The sequence below is a fragment of the Phocoena phocoena genome, chromosome 3, assembly GCF_963924675.1.
Source record: "Phocoena phocoena chromosome 3, mPhoPho1.1, whole genome shotgun sequence".
NCBI classification, from domain to species: Eukaryota; Metazoa; Chordata; class Mammalia; order Artiodactyla; family Phocoenidae; genus Phocoena; species Phocoena phocoena.
This window is the reverse complement of record NC_089221.1, coordinates 161155633-161175380: the sequence shown is the minus strand read 5'-3', so window position 1 is coordinate 161175380 and position 19748 is coordinate 161155633. Positions and strand designations below refer to the sequence as shown.

General features: G+C 53.3%; 2 protein-coding genes across 2 annotated transcripts in view; both read right to left on the bottom strand.

The window, feature by feature from the left end:
- Nucleotides 1–2425: 2425 nt before the first annotated feature.
- PGLS (6-phosphogluconolactonase) lies at nt 2426–8292 on the bottom strand. Its single transcript, XM_065875183.1, has 5 exons — nt 7969–8292; nt 4340–4447; nt 3780–3881; nt 3338–3478; nt 2426–2784 (listed from the first exon to the last, which is right to left on the bottom strand). Exons 1-5 carry the CDS (start codon nt 8254–8256, stop codon nt 2647–2649), a joined length of 777 nt encoding a protein of 258 aa, XP_065731255.1. The 5' UTR covers nt 8257–8292; the 3' UTR covers nt 2426–2646.
- A 6008-nt stretch (nt 8293–14300) lies between these two features.
- The window catches only part of SLC27A1 (solute carrier family 27 member 1), a 51682-nt gene continuing 46234 nt past the window's right edge, over nt 14301–19748 (bottom strand). The window contains exons 10-15 of the mRNA XM_065875019.1: nt 19264–19473; nt 17975–18101; nt 17748–17885; nt 17511–17675; nt 16961–17107; nt 14301–15728 (exon numbers count right to left, since the gene is read on the bottom strand). Of these exons, the coding sequence (XP_065731091.1) occupies nt 15571–15728; nt 16961–17107; nt 17511–17675; nt 17748–17885; nt 17975–18101; nt 19264–19473 (945 nt within the window). The 3' untranslated portion in view covers nt 14301–15570. The remainder of the gene's footprint in view (nt 15729–16960; nt 17108–17510; nt 17676–17747; nt 17886–17974; nt 18102–19263; nt 19474–19748) is intronic.

Below are 19748 nucleotides of genomic sequence, written 5' to 3'. Positions count from 1 at the left end.
TAATGGCACCCGCTGTTGCCCAAGCACGGCCAGGCTGCTTTCCTTCCAACTCTCTGCTTTTCTCAATCTGTTTCCGCTCAGCCCCGCCCCACTTCCTCACTCTCACATCTGAGTGATCAACCCAGACAAGACGTTGAAGGAAGCTTCACTTTCTGTGGTTTCACCTTGAAGGTTTCAATTCCCACGTGCCTCTCCCACCAGCCTCCCCTGGTCCCTGGAGCCAGGCAGAGCTGATGGGTGGGACATGAGCAGATGCACTCTGGGCCAATGCTGCAGTCCTGACGCAAAGCAGCAGCACCTCGGAGCATTCAAGGCTCTGAGCAGGACTGCAGCATGGCCAGGTGCAGAGGTCACGACTGGCCCTGGGTGTGCAACGGGAGCTCGGCCAAGTGAGTGGGCAGGGGATTGAACTGTGTCCCCCAAAAGGATATGTCCACAGGTCACTATCAAAAAAACAGAAAAACAGGGGCTTCCCTGGTGGCACAGTGGTTGAGTGTCCGCCTGCCAATGCAGGGGACACAGGTTCGTGCCCTGGTCCGGGAAGATCCCACATGCCACGGAGTGGCTGGGCCCGTGAGCCATGGCCGCTGAGCCTGCGCATCCGGAGCCTGTGCTCCGCAACAGGAGAGACCGCAACAGTGAAAGGCCCACGTTCCGGAAAAAACAAAAAAAACCAAACAAACGAAAAACAGAAAACAAGTGTTAGTGAGGATAAGGAGGAATTGGAACCCTTGGGCACTGTTGATGGGAATGTAAAATGATACAACTCTTGTGGAAAACAGTATGGAGGCTCCTCCGAAAATTAAAAATAGAACTACCATATGCGTTATGACCCAGCAGTTCCACTTCTGGACGTATATCCAAAAGAACTGAAAGTAGGCTCTCAAAGAGATATTCATCCACCCGTGTTCACAGCAGCATTATTTACAATAGCTAAAACACAGAAGCAACCCAAGTGTCCACTGACCGGTGAGTGGATAAGTAAAATGTGGTATATCATATCTTAAAGAGGAAGGAAGTTCACACACACTACAACATGGATGAACCTGGAGGACATTATGCAGAGTGAAATAAGCCCGTCACGAAAAGGCAAATACTGTGTGATCCCAATTACACGAGGCACTTAATAGTAGTGAAAATCATAGAGACAGAAAATAGTACGGTGGTTGCCAGGGCCGGGGAGAGGGGAGCATGGGGAGTTAGTGTTTAATAAGTACAGAGTTTCAGATTTACAAGATGAAAAGAGTTATGGGGACGGATGATAGTAATGGCTGCTTAAAACTGTAAATGTATTTAATACCACTGAACTGTACACTTAAAAATGGTTAAGATGGTAAATTTTATGTGTATTTTAACACAGTTTTAAAAAAAGCATATGTCCACATCCTAACCCCTGGAACCTCAGAATGTAATCTTATTTGGAATAGACATCTTTACAGACAAAATGAGTTAAGGATCTTGAGATGAGCTCAGCCTGGATTTAGGGTGGTCCTATATCCAATGACAGGTGTCCTTATTAGAAGAGGACAGGAGGGAGGGCTTCCCAGGTGGCGCAGTGGTTAAGAATCCGCCTGCCAACGCAGGGGGACACGGGTTCGAGCCCTGGTCCAGGAAGATCCCACATGCCGCAGAGTAACTAAGCCCGCAAGCCACAACCACTGAGCCTGCGCACCACAACTACTGAAGCCTGCACGCCTAGAGCCCATGTCTGCAAAAAGAGAAGCCACTGCAATGAGAAGCCCACGCACCCCAGCAAAGAGTAGGCCCCGCTCGCCACAACTAGAGAAAGCCCATGCGCGGCAACGAAGACCTAATGCAGCCAAAAATAAATGATAATAAATAAAATAAATATTTTTAAAAATCTTATCTATAAAAAAAAAGAAGAGGACAAGAGGGAGTTCCCTGGTGGCCTGGTGGTTAGGATTCTGGGCTTCCACTGCCGTGGCCCGGGTTCAGTCCCTGCTCTGGGAACTGAGATCCTGCAAGTCGAGTGGCATGGCCAAGAAAACAAACAAAAAAACAGACAAAAATAAAAAAGGAGGACAGGACACAGAGAAACACACAAAGAGAAGGCCATGTGACAACAGAGGCAGAGATGAGTGATGTGTCTACAAGCTAAGGAAGACCAAGAATTGCCTGCAGCTACCAGGAGAGAGACCTGGGATAGATTCTCCTGCAGAGCCTCCATAAGGATGTAACCTTCCTGACACCTTGATTTTAGACTCCTGGCCTCATGAACTGTGAGACAATAATTTTCAGTTGTTCGAAGCCACCTGGTTTGTGGTACTCTGCTATGGCAGCCCCAGGACACTCATCCAGGGGGCCCTTCCCTGCCCTCCACGCGCTGGGATGAGGGCTGCAGGTCAGGCCCTCCACCCGGGGACCAACAGTCCCACTGCCCACCAAGGACCACGAGACAGCGGAGACTTCAAAGAGATGTTCCTTTTAATAACTGAGTCACCCAGAGCCACGGCCCATGGGCTGAACCCCTGGGCAGGGCTGGTGGCCAGACCCTATCGGCTTCCAGTGGCACCACTCGGCTTTTCTAAAATGAAGCCTGGAGTGGGCTGGCAGCGGGGGCCAGACTGGGAAGATCCCGGCCCACTCGGGCTGTGCGTGGTCCCAGCTGTAGCATCTCGGCACCAGTTACAAAGTGGAATGCTTCTCGAAGGGCACGGTCAGGAGTCGGGCTGCTGCCTCATCCAGAAACCAGCAAAGTTTCCCAGTGCGGGGCTGGACCAGGGCGGCGGGGAGCGGGTTTTCCTCCTTGTCCTCCAAAATGCGCTGTGTGGAGAGGGCAGGAGCATGGGACCCTGCCCACACCCCAGAACTCTTGGACCTCTCCTACCCTCAAGAGGTGATATCGCCCATCCCGGAAGTCCTAACTTCAAGCAATCAGGAGGGATGGGGTCTCTTCCTTTTTATCATGTGACTGTTTAATATGGGGGTCAGCACACCTCTTCTACAAAGACCAGAGAGTCACTATTTCGGCTCTGCAGATCACATCCTGTCTCTGTTGCAACTACTCAGCTCTGCTGTTACAGGGCAAAAGCAGCTTTCTAAAGTGCTTGATTTCTTTATTTCAATTGTCTTGTATTTAACAATTAACTATATATGTATATGCATTAAGTGCTACGAATTTACCTCTGAGCAGTTTTGGCCTCATCTCATCCATTTCATTTCATAATTGTTAACTCCTAACTAGCCTGTATTTGCAGTTTTCATCTCCCCTTCAACCCAAGAATTACTGAAATATCCTGGGATCTGGTGCTTTCAGCACAGTAGGGCCATATTCTATGCCTACAACTTTCTTGGGAAGGGGGCCCTCAGCTGTTACCTTCAGAACAGCTGCCTTGCCTTCTCCAGTTGCCACAAAGATGATAGTTCGAGCTGCATTCAGCACAGGAAGTGTGAGGGTCACGCGCTGTGGAGGTGGCTTCGGGGAGTCGCTGATGGGAGCCACAATCTTCTCCCGCTCCTGGGGAGGGAGGCCCAAGGTAGAGACAGGAGGACAATGTCACTTGACCTCTTGAGTACTCACACATGCCAAGCACTGTCCATCCATCGTTCCATCCCGCCCTACTAATCCCGTGGTACTTGATTTAAGGTTCCTGTTTTAAGACGGGTGAACTGAGGCTCAGAAGGGTCAAGCCCAGAGGGCATGCCTTTTGGCAGAGGCTGACTCACACCATGCTGTAGGCACCTTCCAGTGCTCTGGAAGCCCCAGATGGCAGAGGCTGGGGCTCAGACATGAGCAGGGCCTTCGTGGGTGTGCTCACCTGCAGGAGGGGGTGGTCTGGGAAGAGTGAGCAGGTGTGGCCATCGGGACCCACACCCAGAATCAGCAGGTCGAAAACCGGGATGGAGTCCCCTTGGAATGCCTGGGTGAGGAAAGAAGACAGTCCCAAGAAGTTGTGAGGGAAGGGCGCAGAGGACACAAAGAAACAGTTGTCAGAAAAACAGGTCACTGTAACCCAGTGAGAAATGCTCAGCCTCACCTGCAAAAAAAGGAACTCTAATCTACAAGGTTCCACATTTCACTGTCCACCTGGCTGACAGTGTGGGTATAAAACTGTCCCCAAGATTTGAAGACCCAGGCCCACTACCAGGGTGTCAGAGACCAGGCCACCTTTGGGGTCCCCCAGGGCAGGGCTGTGGCCTCTCAGAGGGGGGATCCTCAAAGGGGGCTCTGCAGGGTGAAGCTGGGTCTGCTGACTGCCCCCAGGGAGAATTTCTGCCAGTGCTGAGCGCACAGTGCCCCCAGCAGGGCGGCTCCGGCACTCCGGGAGAGGCCATCGGATGGATGAGGTCTTTGCTGCAGCTACTCCGAGGGACTCACCTGTCTCAGCTTCTTGGCATAGTCCTCAGCTGCCTCCTCCACGGGCAGCTCGGGGTTAACGGTGATCACCTGGCTGTCGGGGATCGGCAGCCTGGAGAGCAGGTGGGTCTGAAGCAGACGGAGGCACAGCGTCACCAACAGAAACGCACAGCTTGTGGTGGCATGGGACTTGCACCTATGACTACCTGGATCCTCCAGGTGAGGACATGACTGTCATTATACCCACTTCCCGTGTGAGTGAGGCTCCCAGTGGCATTCCGCCAGGGGTCTTTCAAGTCCATGGTGCTTGGGGGCCTCCTGGCTCCAGCCTGCACCTGTTTGGCCACACCACAGCCCTGTTTCTAAACCCCCAGGGTGGGGAAAGGGGGGTGTGGGATGAATTGGGAGATTGGGATTGACACATATACGCTACTATGTATAAAATAGATAACTAATGAGAACCTACTGTATAGCACAGGGAACTCAGTGCTCTGTGGTGACCTAAATGGGAAGGAAATCTAAAAAAGAGGGGATATATGTGTACTTATAGCTGATTCACTTTGCTGTACAGCGGAAACTAACACAACACTGTAAAGCAATTATACTCCAATAAAAGTAAACAAACAAACAAACAAACCCCCAGGGAGGGTCCATTGGCCTTCAGGATAAAACCTAGCCCCTCTCTGCCCTCCACGAGGCCCTGCTGACCTTCCTGCCTCAGTGGGTACACCGGCTGCTCCCCCTGCCTGGGAAACTCTTACACATCCCTCAAGCTGCCTCGTCTGAGCAGCCACCCCTGCCTGCACCTCCCCCGTAGTGCTGCCTGGTGGCGTGACATATAATTGTGAAAAGCACTGATTCGTCTTCTGGGCTGCCACTACGGGGTGAGCGTGCCCAGCACATAGCAGGCACCCCAACCTAGGATCCGTGGGTTTAATGCAGAAGCACCTGGAATCAGGCCTCCCGCAAGGCAGAGGGCTCTAGCCCTCTCCCATGGAGATGAGCCCCAGGGCCTTGGATCTGCTCTGGGATGGATGCTGGCAACCCCCACCTCGGTGCCTCCTTTCAGACAGGGACTAGCTCAGCCGAGGCAATGCTGAGCTGAACCACAGAGTAAAAGCAGGTAAACAATATAGTTTTTGGAGCAGTGGGGGAAGGCGGCAGGGACATGGGATAAACCCGCCAGACCTTATGGTGTTGACCCCCTGAATGCTCGTCTGAGTGTGGGCTCTGTGTTGAGGGTAATGGGGAGCCAAGGAGGGTGTGTGAGCTGGGGAGGGGCACGATCAGATCCATCGTTGGAAAGACCTGCTTTGTCCAAGGTCCCCATCTATACACACCCTTGGGGATTGTACTGAGCAAAGCCGGATGGAGTATGGGTGCCCCATTTCTGTCACCTGAGTCCCCTCCTTAGCTGCCCTCCCCCACAGGGTCAGAGCCATTCCCTCCTCCTCAGTTTGGGCTTCCAGGGAGCCCAAGGCTGGGCATCGGTTGGGCAGGTTCCTGGAAGTGGAACTGCTGGTTGATCGGGTGGGCTCTCTCTAAACACTTTGTAGGTGCTGAGGAACCATCCCTGGGAAGGTGGCCTCAGCTAATCCTCCCAGCCTGGACAGCAGAAGGCCCATAGAACAGGGTGAGCCATTCATGCTTAGAGAGCCCCAAGGTGCCCGGGGTCCATCCTCATGGAGAGGAATACCTCTGCATCCCTGTACCAGGTTGCTTAGTGGCCCCCCAAATTCATGTCTACCCAGAACCTCAGTTATTTAGAAAAAGGGTCTTTGCAGTTGTCATTAGTTAAGATGAAGTCAGTGCATTAGGATGGGCCCTAAATCCAATGACTGGTGTCCTTATAAGGGGAGGACACAAAGAGAAAATCAGAGGAGAAGGTGACGTAGAAGCAGAGGTAGAGGTTGGAGTGATGCAGCCACAAGTCAAGAAACGCCTGGAGCCACCAGAAACTGCAAGAGGCAAGGAAGCCTCCTCCCCTAGAGCCTTTGGAGGGAGCACAGCTCTGCTGAAAACACCTTGATTTTGGACTTCTGGCCTCTAGAACTGTGAATCAACACCTGTTGTTTTAAGCTACCCATTTGGTGGTACTTTGTTACGGCGGGCCCAGGGAACTAATATGATTCCCCTCACGGGGGAACTGGCAGAAGCAAATCCTCGCCCCACGTTTGTTCCCACCGCACAGCTTTTGCCTCTACTCTACCCTCTGCCCCAGCTCACCAGTGGCGGGCTCCTCACACCTTCTGGTCACAGCCCAAACGTCACCTCCTCAGAGCCCCCCAATGCCCACCATCCTGGCTGAAAGATGCTCCCCCCTCTTCCCTGGCACTTTGTATCATCTTACACTATTATCTTTTGTCCAAACTGCATTACGTTATGGCTCGGAGTGGATTTCCCTTATTTATTGCCCTGTGTGTTGGTACCCCTTGCCCCACAATGAGCCCTGCGAGGGACCTGTCCCTAGTGCTGGATACATGGACACGCATTGAATATCCGTGCAACTTTCTCTTTGACTGTTCTGTTAGAATTCTGTTACTTGAGCAAGTACGGCTTTTCTAATTAAAAGTCTTTCAAAGTCACACAAAGTAAAAAGAAACAAGAGCCCACTTTTAAATTAGGCTCTGGGGGAAGACACACAGGAAAGCAGACTTAAGGGTGGCCCCTGTCCCTGCTATGGGTCCCAGGTGCTATCTGGGGGGCTGGGCCAGGCAGGTTCATACCCCGGCTCCCTCACTGGTTACTAGGTGACTCTCCTCTTCTGGCCTCAGTTTCTCCGTCTATGAAATGGAGGTACTAACAGCCCCCGCCTCACAGGCTATTGTGGGGTTTCGTGAGATGATGGATAAAGTGCTTGGTAATCAGTAAACCTTCCTGCTTATTACCAAAACAAACAAAACAAACAAAAACCCATCACCTCAAGCTTCTTTGTGAAGAGAACTTAACACATCCAGGACCTGGGCGACCTGAGGCTTCTGGCCAAACCTGCACCTCCCACACTTCCCTGGGTGGGTTTTCCTCCTCCATCCATGGCAAGAAGAGTTGACTGAGACGCGGGGGGCTGGGGGGGAGGTGTGGGCACCCAGCTCAGACCACAGAACCTCCAAGCCTCAGTTTTCCTGCTTGTAAAACAGCGGGCAGGGGGTCCCCTGATTCTATAGGAGTCTGGGGCCCCAGGCCAAAGATAACCAGTCACGGAGTCATCAGCGCCACAAGCTGTGTGGAGACCACCGAGAACTCGTCCAGGTTACCGATGGGGAATCTGAGGCCCAGGTTCCACACCAGATCCCTCCTACCTGGTTCTGCCCTAACTCTGCCTTTGCACGCTACGAGCCTGTGGCGCCTGACGTTCTCTAGGTCCCTGGAATGGACCACTCTGTTTCACCTCCACGCCTTTGCCCATGCCATTCCCTCTACCTGGCTACCGGATAAAGCATCAAGAGAGGCTTCAAGGTCCCCACTTTCCACACGGGTGGCAGTGGAGGTGCAGCCCAGATGGGACCTCAGGGCACCCAGCAGACCATTCCCGGATCCAGTCCAGATAGAGGCAGAGCGCACGGTGTGACCCTGCAATACCCCCGTAGCCGGGTTCAGGCAATGGGTGTGGCCCTCTCGACGTGACCCCCGGCGGCCCCCGTAGCTCTCACCCGGTAGAGGCCGTACGTGCTCTCGGCGTGCTCGAAAGGCACAAGGCGCTCGTCGCAGAAGCCCAGCGTCCAGCGCGCAAGGCTGGCGGGCCCGGCGGGGGCAGCGGCGGTGGGCAGCTCGCGGGCCAACATCGAGACGAGGCTGCCGCCTGACAGGCCGAGCGTGAAGCGGGCGCGGGCCCCCGCCAGGCAGCACGCTGCCTGCTGCGCCACCAGTTGTGCCAGCGACGCGCCCAGCTCTTGCGAGCTCGAGAAGACCGAGATGAGGCCGGGGGCCGGCGAGGCCATGGCGACGGCGGCAGCAGGGAGGCGGAAGCCCTCCCGGCAGCCGCCAGTGCGCCTGCGCGAAGCCTGGTCCTGGTACACAACCCTCGGTGCCTTTGGGCGGCTGCTTGTAGCACATGCGCAGTCCCACGAGTGAAATCCCGGCGGGGTGGGGCAGCCGGTCCGGCCGCGCTCATTGATTCTTTGCGCGCTCATAGAACCCTTTCCTGGGCTGCGGCAGGCGGAGCAGGTGCAGTTGCGCTCAACCTCCCGGTATCAGGGCGGGGCCAGAGAAGGGAGCTCAGAGCTTCCAGGCTCGGGAAGAGGGGGACCTGGGGTCGGGTGGAGGGAGGTGATTTCCTGAAGGAGGGCGCATTTTGGTGGACTTTGCATTCCTGAACTTATGTTTGTCTTGCTGGTATTTGTCGTCTCTCTCTTTAATTAAAATATAGACTTGATGAGGACAGGGGTATTTGTTATGTTCACCGAGTCCTCCAAAGCCCCCTGAATTATGGCACAGTGTAGGGACTGAAAATACACTTGTTGAATTTCTCCTGCATATTCTCTCTGGAGACCTCTGTGTCTCGCTGAGGACTCAGGGAGTCCTCCACCCTTGGCTCTTGCCTGGAGAAACTCCCAGACTGAGGCAAGTGGGCCTTGGCTGATAAGATAGAATATTCAGGAAATAACATGGGCAGGGAGGACTGGAAGGGGCAGGAGGCCTGGTGGGTCAAGGCAGCTGGACCACGTCTCAGAAGCAGAGAGTTTAGGAGAGTGTAGTAAGTGCGATGAGATTTGCATAGGTAGTGCATCTTTAAAAGAAGTAGCAAGAAAACAATTCCATTTACAGTAGCATCAACAAGAATAAAATGCTTAATAAATTTAGCAAAAGAGGTGCAAGACTTGTACACTGAAAACTATAAAACTTAGCTGAAAAAAGTTGAAAGATGATCTAAGTAAATGGAAAAACGTCCCATGTTCATGGGTTGGAAGATTTCATATTGTTAAGATAGCAACACTCCCCCAGTTGGTCTATAGATACAATGCCAATCCCTATCAAAATTCTGAGAGCCTTTTTTGTAGATATTGACTCCAAAATTCACATGGAAATTCAAGGACCCCGAATAGCCAACCAATCTGGAAAAAGAACTAAGTTGGAGGACTCACACTTCTTGATTTCAAACTTACTACGAGCTACGGTAACCAAACAGTGTGGTATTGACATAAGGATAGACATATCTATCAATAGAATAGAACTGAGATGAAAAACAGCAACAGCAAACCGTATGTCTCTGGTCAGTGGATCTTCAACAAGGGTGCCAGAACCATTCAATGGGAAAAGAATAGTCTTTTCAACAAATGGTGTGACAATTAGTCACATGCAAAAGAAATGAAGTTGAGGGACTTCCCTGGCGGTCCAGTGGTTAAGACCCTGCTCCCAACGTGGGCGCATGGGTTCGATCCCTGGTCGGGGAACTAAGATCACACATGCTGCATGGTGCAGGCAAAAAAGAAAAAAAAAAATTTAAAAAAAAAAAAAAGGAATGAAGTTGAACCTTGTAGTAGGCAGAATGATGGTCCCCCCCTAAGGTGTCCACGCTGTAATTCCCAAAACCTGTGAATATGTTAGGTTACTTGGCAGGGGGGAATTAAGGTTGCAGATGGAATTAGGTTGCTGATCAGCTGTCCTTAAAAGAGATTACCTGGATGAGCATAATGTACTCACAGAGGTCACTAAAAATAAAAGAAGGAGGACCAGAGAATTGACAGCATGAAAAAGACTCAACCCACTGTTGCTGGCTTTGAAGATGGAGGAAGAGGCCACGAGCCAAGGATATTGGCGGTATCTAAATGCTGCACAAGGCAAGGAAATGGATTCTCTCAGAAGCTCCAGAAGGAATGCAGCCCTGCCAAACCTTGATTTTAGTCAAGTAAGATCCATTTCTGACTTCTCACCTTCAAAGCTATAATTGGCGTTATTTTAAGCCACTAAATTTGTGGTGATTTGTTACAGCAGCAGTAGAAAACAAATACAGATCCATACCTCCTGCCATATACAAAAATGTAAATGGGTCAAAGACCTGAATATCAGAGCTAAAACTAAAAAATTCTTAGAAGAAAACAAATGCAGAAAACCTTTCTGTCCTTGGGTTAGACAATGATTCCAAAAGCACGAGCAACAAAAGACAAATACATAAACTGGACTTCATAAAAATGAAAACCTTCTGTGTTTCAAAGGATACTACCAAAAGAGTGAAAAACAACCCATGGGATGGGAGAAGTTTGCAAATCATATATCTTATAAGGGTTTAGTATACAGAATATATTAAGAACTCTTACAACTCCAAATAGACAACCGAATTAAAAACTGGGCAAAGGGTCCGAATAGACACTTCTCCAAAGAAGGTATACAAATGGCCAATAAGCACATGAAAAGATGTCCTGTTTATTAGCCCTCAGGGAGATGCAAACCAAAACTACAATGAGGGGCTTCCCTGGTGGTGCAGTGGTTGAGTGGGAAGATCCCACATGCCGCGGAGCGGCTGGGCCCGTGAGCCATGGCCGCTGAGCCTGCGCGTCCGGAGCCTGTGCTCCGCAACAAGAGAGGCCACAACAGTGAGAGGCCCGCGTACCGCAAAAAAATAAATAAATAAAGTAAAACTACAATGAGATATCACTTCATACCTACTAGAATGACTACAATAATGAAACAAGTAGTGCTGATTAGGGTGTGGGAAATTGGAAACTCACACACTGCTGCTGGTGGGGATATAAAATGATGCAGTCACTTTGGAAAACAGTCTGGCAGTTCCTCAAAAGATTAAACATAGAGTTACCGTGTGACCTAGCACTTCCACACCTAGGTTCATACCCAAGAGAATTCAAGACATGTTCGCACAAAAAACATTTGTGTGACTGGTCACAGCAGCATTACTCACGATAGCCAAAAAGTGGAAATAACTCAGTGTCCATCACCTGGTGAATGGTTAAACAAAATGCGGTCTCTCCTTACAATGGTATATTGTTTAGCCGTAAAAAGGAATGAGCTACAACTTGGATGAATCTTAAAAACATATCGAGTGAAATAAGTGAGACGCCAAAGGCCACATATATGATTTCATTTCTATGGAATGTCTAAAACATATCTGTAGAGACAGAAAGTAGTACTTGCCAGAGGCTGGGGAAGGGGAACGGGGAGTGACTTCTAAGGGACATGAGATCTCCTTTTGGGGTGATGAAAATATTCTGGAACTAGACAGAGGGGACGGCTGCATAACCTGGTGAATATACTAGAAGCCACTAAGTTGCACATTTTAAACGCTTTTTTATTTTTATTATATTTTAAATTCATTTACTTCATCTTATTTTTATTTTTGGCTGCGTTAGGTCTTCGTTTCTGTGCGTGGGCTTTCTCTAGTTGCTGCCAGCGGGGGCTACTCTTCGTTGCGGTGCGCAGGCTTCTCGGTGCGGTGGCTTCTCCTGTTGTGGAGCACGGGCTTCAGTAGTTGTGGAGCACGGGCTTCAGTAGTTGCGGCGCATGGGCTCTGCTGCTCCGCGGCATGTGGGATCCTCCCCGACCAGGGCTCGAACCTATGTCCCCTGCATTGGCAGGCAGACTCCTAACCACTGCGCCACCGGGGAAGCCCTAAGTTGCACATTTTAAGAGGGTGCATTTTATGGTATATGAATAATAGCTCACTTAAAAAATAAACCAGTGATTCAGGCACATGAGACGGCAGGAGCAAAGGCGCTGAGGCCAGACACAGGCTGGAAACAACCATCTGTGGTACAAGGAAAAAAGCCTGCAGGATGACAGTGCTAGCCAGAGCCTGGAATCTTCCCCAGAGTGATGGAGACCCTCAAGGGGTGTGGGGCAGGGATTCAGCCTGCAGCCGCCTGTCCTCAGGAAGCTCTTGGCCCCCAACTCTCCTCCTCCATGTGCCCTCTCGGGCAGCTGCTGCTCCTTCCTGGTCCTTCATGCACTTCTCAGCCCCTGCCTCTCACAGTGTACTTGCCAACGCCAGGCTGGGGCGTTTTTCTTCCCACATCACAAATAAAGACATCCCCTCTGTGCACATCCTTCCAGGGCCACTCCAAAAAGGAGAGGCTCAGGGCACAGCACCTTCGAATCCTAGCTCTCTTCCTGATTTACCGAGGGTCCCGGGGGCAAGTCACAGAGCTTCTCATTTGGTATAAAAAATACAGAGCTATCAAGCCACGAGAAGGCATAGAGGAACATCAAATGCATCTTGCTGAGAGAAGCCAGTCTGAAAAGATTACACATCGTGTGATTCCAAGTCCATGACACTCTGGAAAAGGCAAAACTGTGGAGACAGTAAAAAGATCAGGGGTTGGGGTAGGAGGAATGAAGAGATGGAACATGGGAATTTTAGGGCAAGAGAAACTATTCTTTGTGATACTGTAACAGTGGGTGCATGTCTTTATGCAATTGTTGAAACCCACAGAATGTATAACAGAGCGAACCCTAATGTAAACTGTGGACTTGGCTTAATAATAATGTATCTACATTAGCTCATCAAGTGTAACAAGTGTAGCCCACTAATGCCAGATGTTAATTATAGTGCAAACAGTGGCGCAGAAGTGAGAGGGTATATGGGAACTCTGTATTTTCCACTCATTTTCCTGTAAACCTAAAACTGCCCTAGTAAGTAAAATCTATTAATTTTATTATTTTTAATAAGTTTATTTATTTATTTTTGGCTGCGTTGGGTCTTCGTTGCTGCGCTCGGGCTTTCTCTAGTTGCAGCGAGCCGTGGCTACCCTTCATTGCGGTGCACAGGCTTCTCGTTGTGGTGGTGTCTCTTGTTGCGGAGCGCGGGCTCTAGAGCGCAGGCTCAGTAGTTGTGGCGCACGGGCTTAGTTGCTCTGCGGCATGTGGGATCTTCCCGAACCAGGGATTGAACCCGTGTTGCCTGCATTGGTAGGCAGATTCTTAACCATTACGCCACCAGGGAAGTCCCCTATTAATTAATTTTAAAAAGCAAACAAATGCAGACCCTGATCCTAAGAGACATCAGGATTATTTTCTTCCTGGTCTGGAGAGAACTTCTTACACTGCTGCAACTAGCGTCACAGGCTTTGCAATGAGAAAGGTCCCCACTGGGCCACTTTCTCACCAGAGGCCCTGACAATGAGTTCATTCCCCTCCCTGTGCCTTCAGTTTCCTCATCGGTACAACGGGGACCATGATGATACCTTTGGAGGTGGTTGGATGTCTGAAGGGATGTTACCCAGAATACACTTGCTTATCAGCGCACCAGGGAAGCTCCATCCCCACCAGCACCAGATCCTTCTCCCACCCTCACTGGGCATCTCAGAGGCTATACCTTACATCCCCCTCTTTGCACTGTGGGCAGCCAAGGACCAGCTCCACACATCAATGGTTCATCCATCCTTGAGCTGGCCAAGGACTCATCCACCCCCCATCCAACCCCAGGGTTGCCCCCTGGGTGCTCCCTCCTAGCAAATGCTCCGTTGTCGTAAGACTTTCTTCCTCTGTCCCTTGAAATGGAGATGAGACAGACATTATAATTCTGGAGGGGGGACAGCTGAAGGTGGGAGCTGAGAGTATGAACTCTGGAGCTCAATGTCCTGGGTTCAAATCCCATCTCAGGCAGCTACCCTTGCAGGCTCAGTGGTTCTCGCCCAGAGCTATGGCCTTACGTGCTGACCCCACACACAGAGGGGCTCCCTTCCTGGGGCAGCCAGACATGCCAGGACACACCCTCTGTCCCCGGCCATCCTGTGCACCTGCCGGAACCCAAGGCAGATAGGCTGTCCCTCTCCCGGGACCACCAAGGTCAGCACGGGGCTATGGGAGGACCCGGAGGCTGCAGGGAGGTGGCGAGAACGCTAACCCACATGCCCCCCCCCGCCCCCCATCCCCAGACCCCTGAAGCCTTGCAGGTTGGAGAAGAGGCAACAGGAGCTGTAAGTAAAGGCTGAGTGTGTTTTGCTCATGTCTGGTGACTGTGTGTTCCCCGGTGAGAGGCCTGAAACTGACAGGGTTCTGGGCCACGTGGGGACAAACGGTGAGTGACTGAGTTCCCATCAGGCACCAGACACTCTGCAGGTTTATTTCTTAAATTCAGCTAGGAAACAAAATCTCAGTGCTTAGAAAGGCCCGTGCAAAACAGCATGGGGTCACCTGCTACTGGCCTTGCTGTTCTAGGTGCGGGACGGTGCTGCCGGAGGCAGGGACAGAGGGGCAGTTTGGGTGGCAGGCCCCAACGGTGGGTGTCCAGGCTGAGCCATCGACGAAGCTGATGGGGATGTCCGAGCCATCCTGGCAGGGTTGTCTCGGGATGTCACCAACCCAGGGTCCGAGCTGTCACTAGCAAGGCTAGCGGGACATTCAATAGGCTGGAATGCCTGAGGCCCAAGAGGCCATCTCAGATGCCACCCCTGGCCTGGAGGCTTCTCCCAACCCCACTGCTGCCACTCCCGTGTGTCCCTCCAGCAGCCACACCAGGTAGGATCCCCAAGAGGCCTCTGCCAGGGTGAGCATCTGAGCAGTGGGCCGAGAGCCACCCAGAGCCATCTTCAGGGCCCCTCCAGCAGAAGCTCCGTGGAGACGCCTGAACAGGGACATCTGGGCAGGGGAAACATCCAAGTGGTCACAGTCAGTTCCAGAAGTTTCTGGGGTATCAGGAAGGGCAGGCAAGGCAAGGGAGACCCACCAGGGATAGGAAGTGCAAAAGGCAATTGGCCCGGCCGGGGAGAGATTTCCCGTTGACCTGCACCCCTGGCCGAGGCCCCCCTACTCCCGGGCTGGCCAGGCAGACACCCCCGGCTCCTCAGTTCAGCAAGGAGAGTGGAGGGCCTGCCTGGAGCTCATGCAGTGCTACAACGTCCAGGAATCTAGCAGCCTAGGGAGGTCTGGGCTGGGTGGGCCTTGTTAAGGCACAGCTGAGAGGGAGGTGGAGAGGCCCCACTCGGGTTTACCACCCGGTGGGGAGGACCCGCGGAGGCCCCCAAGGCAGCTGGGCCTCCGCACAGACCCCAGCTCCCAGGAAATGTCTGTTCTACTTTCGGCAGGAAGAGGGCAGGGGAGGAAAGATGGAGGAGAGAGGTGAGGGCAGTCAGGGACAGGAGGGAGGCCGAGAAGCAGGGCGCAGAGACAGACACACACACAGACACAGGAGTGGAAGACAGGCAGGGGGCAACCAGAGGGGGAGAGGAGGAGGGTGAAGGCGGGAAATACAGGCTCTTCCCGGGATCCAGTTTCTCTGCCCCCAGGACGGGGCAGGGCTGTCTGGCTCAAGCCCCCCTCGCTTGCTGGGCCTGGTGCAGTCTCTGGTGGGCCGAGGAAGAGCGTCAGAGGGAGAAGGCACCCGAACAGATGCGGGTGTAGACACCCTGATCCAGAGGCAGGTAGTGGCCCTGCTTCAGGTCCAGGAAGAAGAGCCGGTCTGAGGTCTGGCGTGGGTCGAAGCCCTCGTGCTGCAGCCTCGTCTTCTGAATCTTGAAGGTGCCTGTGGGGATGGGGGTGGGGGTGGAAGTGGGGTGGGGTGGGGACTCGGCAGGGGGATTCCAGGAATCCACCCCCCCCCCCCAACTCGCCATCCTGTCCTGCACCTCCAGGCCTCTGAAGAGGCCTCTGCTAGGAACATTCTTCCCCATTTTGCCTGCCTGACTCCCCCCTGGCCTTTGGATCTCAGCTTCATGCCCTCTCCTCCAGGGAGGCCTCCCTGACCACCCTCATCATGGCCTGAAGCTCTGTGTACCCCCTGCCTGGTCACGTGCCGACCCCCCACAAGACCAAGAATGTGACAGGGCTGGCTCTGTCACACAGTAGGTCAGGAGTCAGCAACTTATAGGCCCATGGCCCACCCCACGGGCCAGATTCAGCCCACCATTCGAGGTGGGCCACGCCCATTCACGTACACACTGTTTACTATTGCTTTTGCCCTACAGCTGCAGAGGCTGTGGCCCACAACTGAAAATATTTACCATCTGGGACTTTAAGAAAAAGTGTGCACTCCCTGCGGTAGACTATTAAAGAAGGGTTTTGTGAAAGACAGGGTTAGGGTTGGTAGAAAAAAATGGAGGGAGAATCCCTGTGTGCTCTAGAGTTGGGAAGGTTTTTTTTCTTTTCAAATGAAACTTCAAAAGCACAAACCTGTGTGCACTGGTGGCAGAGTGGTGAGCATAGCTGCCTTCCAAAAGCACAAACCACAAAATTGAAAAAGCAGAGGTGGTAGTGGTGGTGGTGTTTAAGTTTGTATCAAAATTAGAGGCGCCTTTTCAATAAAGGGCACCATGGACAGAGTTAAGAGATTCCAAAACAGAAGAGATGTAGAAGGTCTGAAACCACTATGGAATTAACATCTAGACTATTACGGGAAATTTCCGTAAATCACAAAGAAAGATGAGGCAATACAAAGACGGGTCAAAGATACGAAGGGTGATTTACAGCAGAGGAAACCTCAGAGGTGTGAGATGATTTGCTCAAATTTCCTAGTCATCAGAAAAAATGCTGAATATAAAGAAACGCACCCAATACTGCAGGATACCCAGTGGGAGTGCGAGTGAGAAACAGAAAGAAATAAGTATGTAAATAAAACAAGAAAAGGGCTTGGCCCACAGTGCCGGCTGGCCATGAACCATTACGTTGGACCTGGCACAGGGACTGAACTAGGACAAATAAGTAAATGACTGAGGAACTAAAAGACAGATGGATACACGAAGAGACAGGGGGCCGCACCTGTGGTGTCCACCTGGGGCAGGAGGCGCAGGAAGATGGGCCGTGCGTAGGGTGCCAGCACCTTCTGCAGCTCCTGGTACAGGGCATTGGGACTCAGCTGTCCGTGGGGGTCCGCAATGGCCGCCATGCCTGCTTTGCCCTCCACCCCTGGAGACAGAGGTTTGGCTGAGACCATCACCCTTCGCCCCTCCATGGGACCAGATCCACCCTCCAACGGTGGCCCCTGGCTTCTGACCTCCGGTCCCTTCCACCTGGAATAATGCTCGCCAAAGCAGCAAACATTTTATGGAGCTCCTGCTGCACTCCCTGCGGCCCTGAGCCACGGCTGATTTCATGAGCCCATTTTCTGGATGAGGAAACTGAGGCTCAACATCAGGCATGAAGAGAGATTCCAGATCCAGGCCGCCACCCTGTCGGGTGCAGTTGTCCAGGTTGTGCACTGCTTTAGGTCCTGCCTACAAGGGTACCTGTACCTCCAAGCTCCTCCTGACTGGGCTCCTCCGGGGCTGCTCCCAGGACCCTAGAACCACCCCCAGAGCCCCCAGCTTGCCTGGCACGGCCACCCCGTACACGGCCACATCTGTCTGGCCCAGCAGGCGACTCAGCACGCCCTCCACCTCAGTGGTGGAGACGTTCTCCCCACGCCAGCGGAAGGTGTCCCCGCTGCGGTCCCGGAAGTACATATAGCCCAGCTCATCCATCACCAGCACGTCACCTGGCAGAGAGGAGAGGGGGAGGTAAGACGGCGACCTGCCGTCCCTACGGCCAGCCCCCAGGGTCTGCACACCTGAGAGGTAGGCGCTGTCACCCTTGCGGAAGACGCTGTGGGTGATCTTCCTGCTCGTGGCACTCTCGCTGATGTAGCCATCGAAGCGACGCAGAGGGTCTTGCTGGTTGATCTGGCCCACGAGGAGGCCGGGCTCCCCTAGGGAGGAGGCGGCGCTCGGGCTGTGCTGGGCGGGCAGGAGGCGGGGGGCCCCGGCTCCCCGGGGGACTGGGCGGGACCCTGCTCACCGGCCTGGCATGGGATGCAGAGGCCCTGGGCATCCCGCAGTAGTTCCATGGTGTCCTCATTGACCTTCACCAGTCGGATGGGGTACACATTGGGCAGGATGCGGCTGTTGAAGCCACAGGAGCCGACCTGGGATGCGGCCAGCCGAGTCAACGAGGAGCCCCGGGGTGACACGGTGTCCTCCCCGCCCCCCACACACACACCTTGCCTCTCCTGCCCCAGGGCCTGGAATTAGCACTCCCTAGTGTCACCCAACTCTGTGACCTTGGATGATCTGAAAGATGGGGGTATTAAGTGCAGCATCCTGCCAGGAATCGTGCCCCCCTCTCCCACCTTCCCAGCCTCCCTTGCAGTCATGTGAGGAGACCTGCCAGCCGGCCGCCACTTCCTGGTCCTTAAAACTTTCCAGGCTGGCAGGAAGTGGATGGCCAAAGTGATCCTGAAGCCATGTAGGGACACTGGCAGAGCTTCTGCCCGCTGCCCACTGCATGTCACCCTGCCTGGCTCAGTTCTATGAGCAGAAAGGCCGAATGGGTTTCTGCCACTGCACACGGTTGGGTATATTTGTTAGAGCGGCAACCTCTGCTGGTACGGCCAGAGTGTGCTCTGGGACCGTCCGTTCAAGAGATGTGCATGATGGGGACTGTGCCTTGTCCTCAGGTGCTGGGGACCCAGCAGCGAGAGACAGAAAGAACCCCTACCCCCTAGGGTGATGTATTATTCTTCTCGTTCTCTGTTCCTGACTTTGGATGGGAAGGGCTTAATAAGGGAGAAGGAGGGTCCTGAGAGGGCAGAGTGGAGATAATAATTATTAATCATAAAAGCATCTGTTTGCAGAGTGCCTGCTGCACGGGGAAGGGGTGCTGTGCTGAGCTCATGACGTTGGGTGATTAGAACAAACCTAATAAGTTGTTAACCCCATTTACAGATAAGGAAACGAAGACCCAAGGAGTCTGAGTGACTTGCCCAGTAGGAGGAGATCAGCACCCCATTTCTGGCCCTGGACCCCCCAGAGCCCTGCTCTCCCCTGCCACCTCCACTGCTAGAAATTGAGGCTCAGAAAGGCTGAGGTGCTTGCCCAGGACAACACAGTCACGCTGTGAATTTGAACTCAGGGGCGACGGTCACATGACTGGACAAGCCAGAAAGAAGAAAGCATCCGAGTGCCCTGGCCGAACTGCCCACCACACTCCAGGCTGTTCTTTGGGGACACGGGGCCGGCGAGGCATAGGTAGCAGCGATCCCTGAACCCCGAGACCTGCCCGGGCCGGGCCGCCCCGCCCGCGCCCACCTTCCCGTCCATGTTGGCGATGCTGCAGTTGCACTCGGTGGCTCCGTAGAACTCGCCGACCTGGCGCACGCCGAAGCGCTCCGTGAACTCCTCCCAGATGGCTGGCCGCAACCCGTTGCCCACCGCCAGGCGCACGCGGTGCCGCCCTTCTGCCTCGCTCACCGGCTGTTTCAGCAGGTAGCGGCAGATCTCCCCGATGTACTGGACCACCTAGGTGGGTGGGAAGTGAGCAGTGGGCGCCTGCACCGGAGCAGAGAGGAGCCGGCTGGGGGTGGAGGCTGCCGCGGGCCAGAGACCCCCAGACCCAGCGACCTCCCCCACTCCAACCTGGGCGCTAGGAACAAAACGGCCTTAAAGATGATGATAGCAAGGAAACAGACCAGGCCTATCCATTCCCTCAATCCCCAACGCTCCTTCCATCTGAGTGGATGCATCGCATCCCCCATGCCCCTCCAGCGGTCCCTCTATCCCCTCCGCTGCTTTCT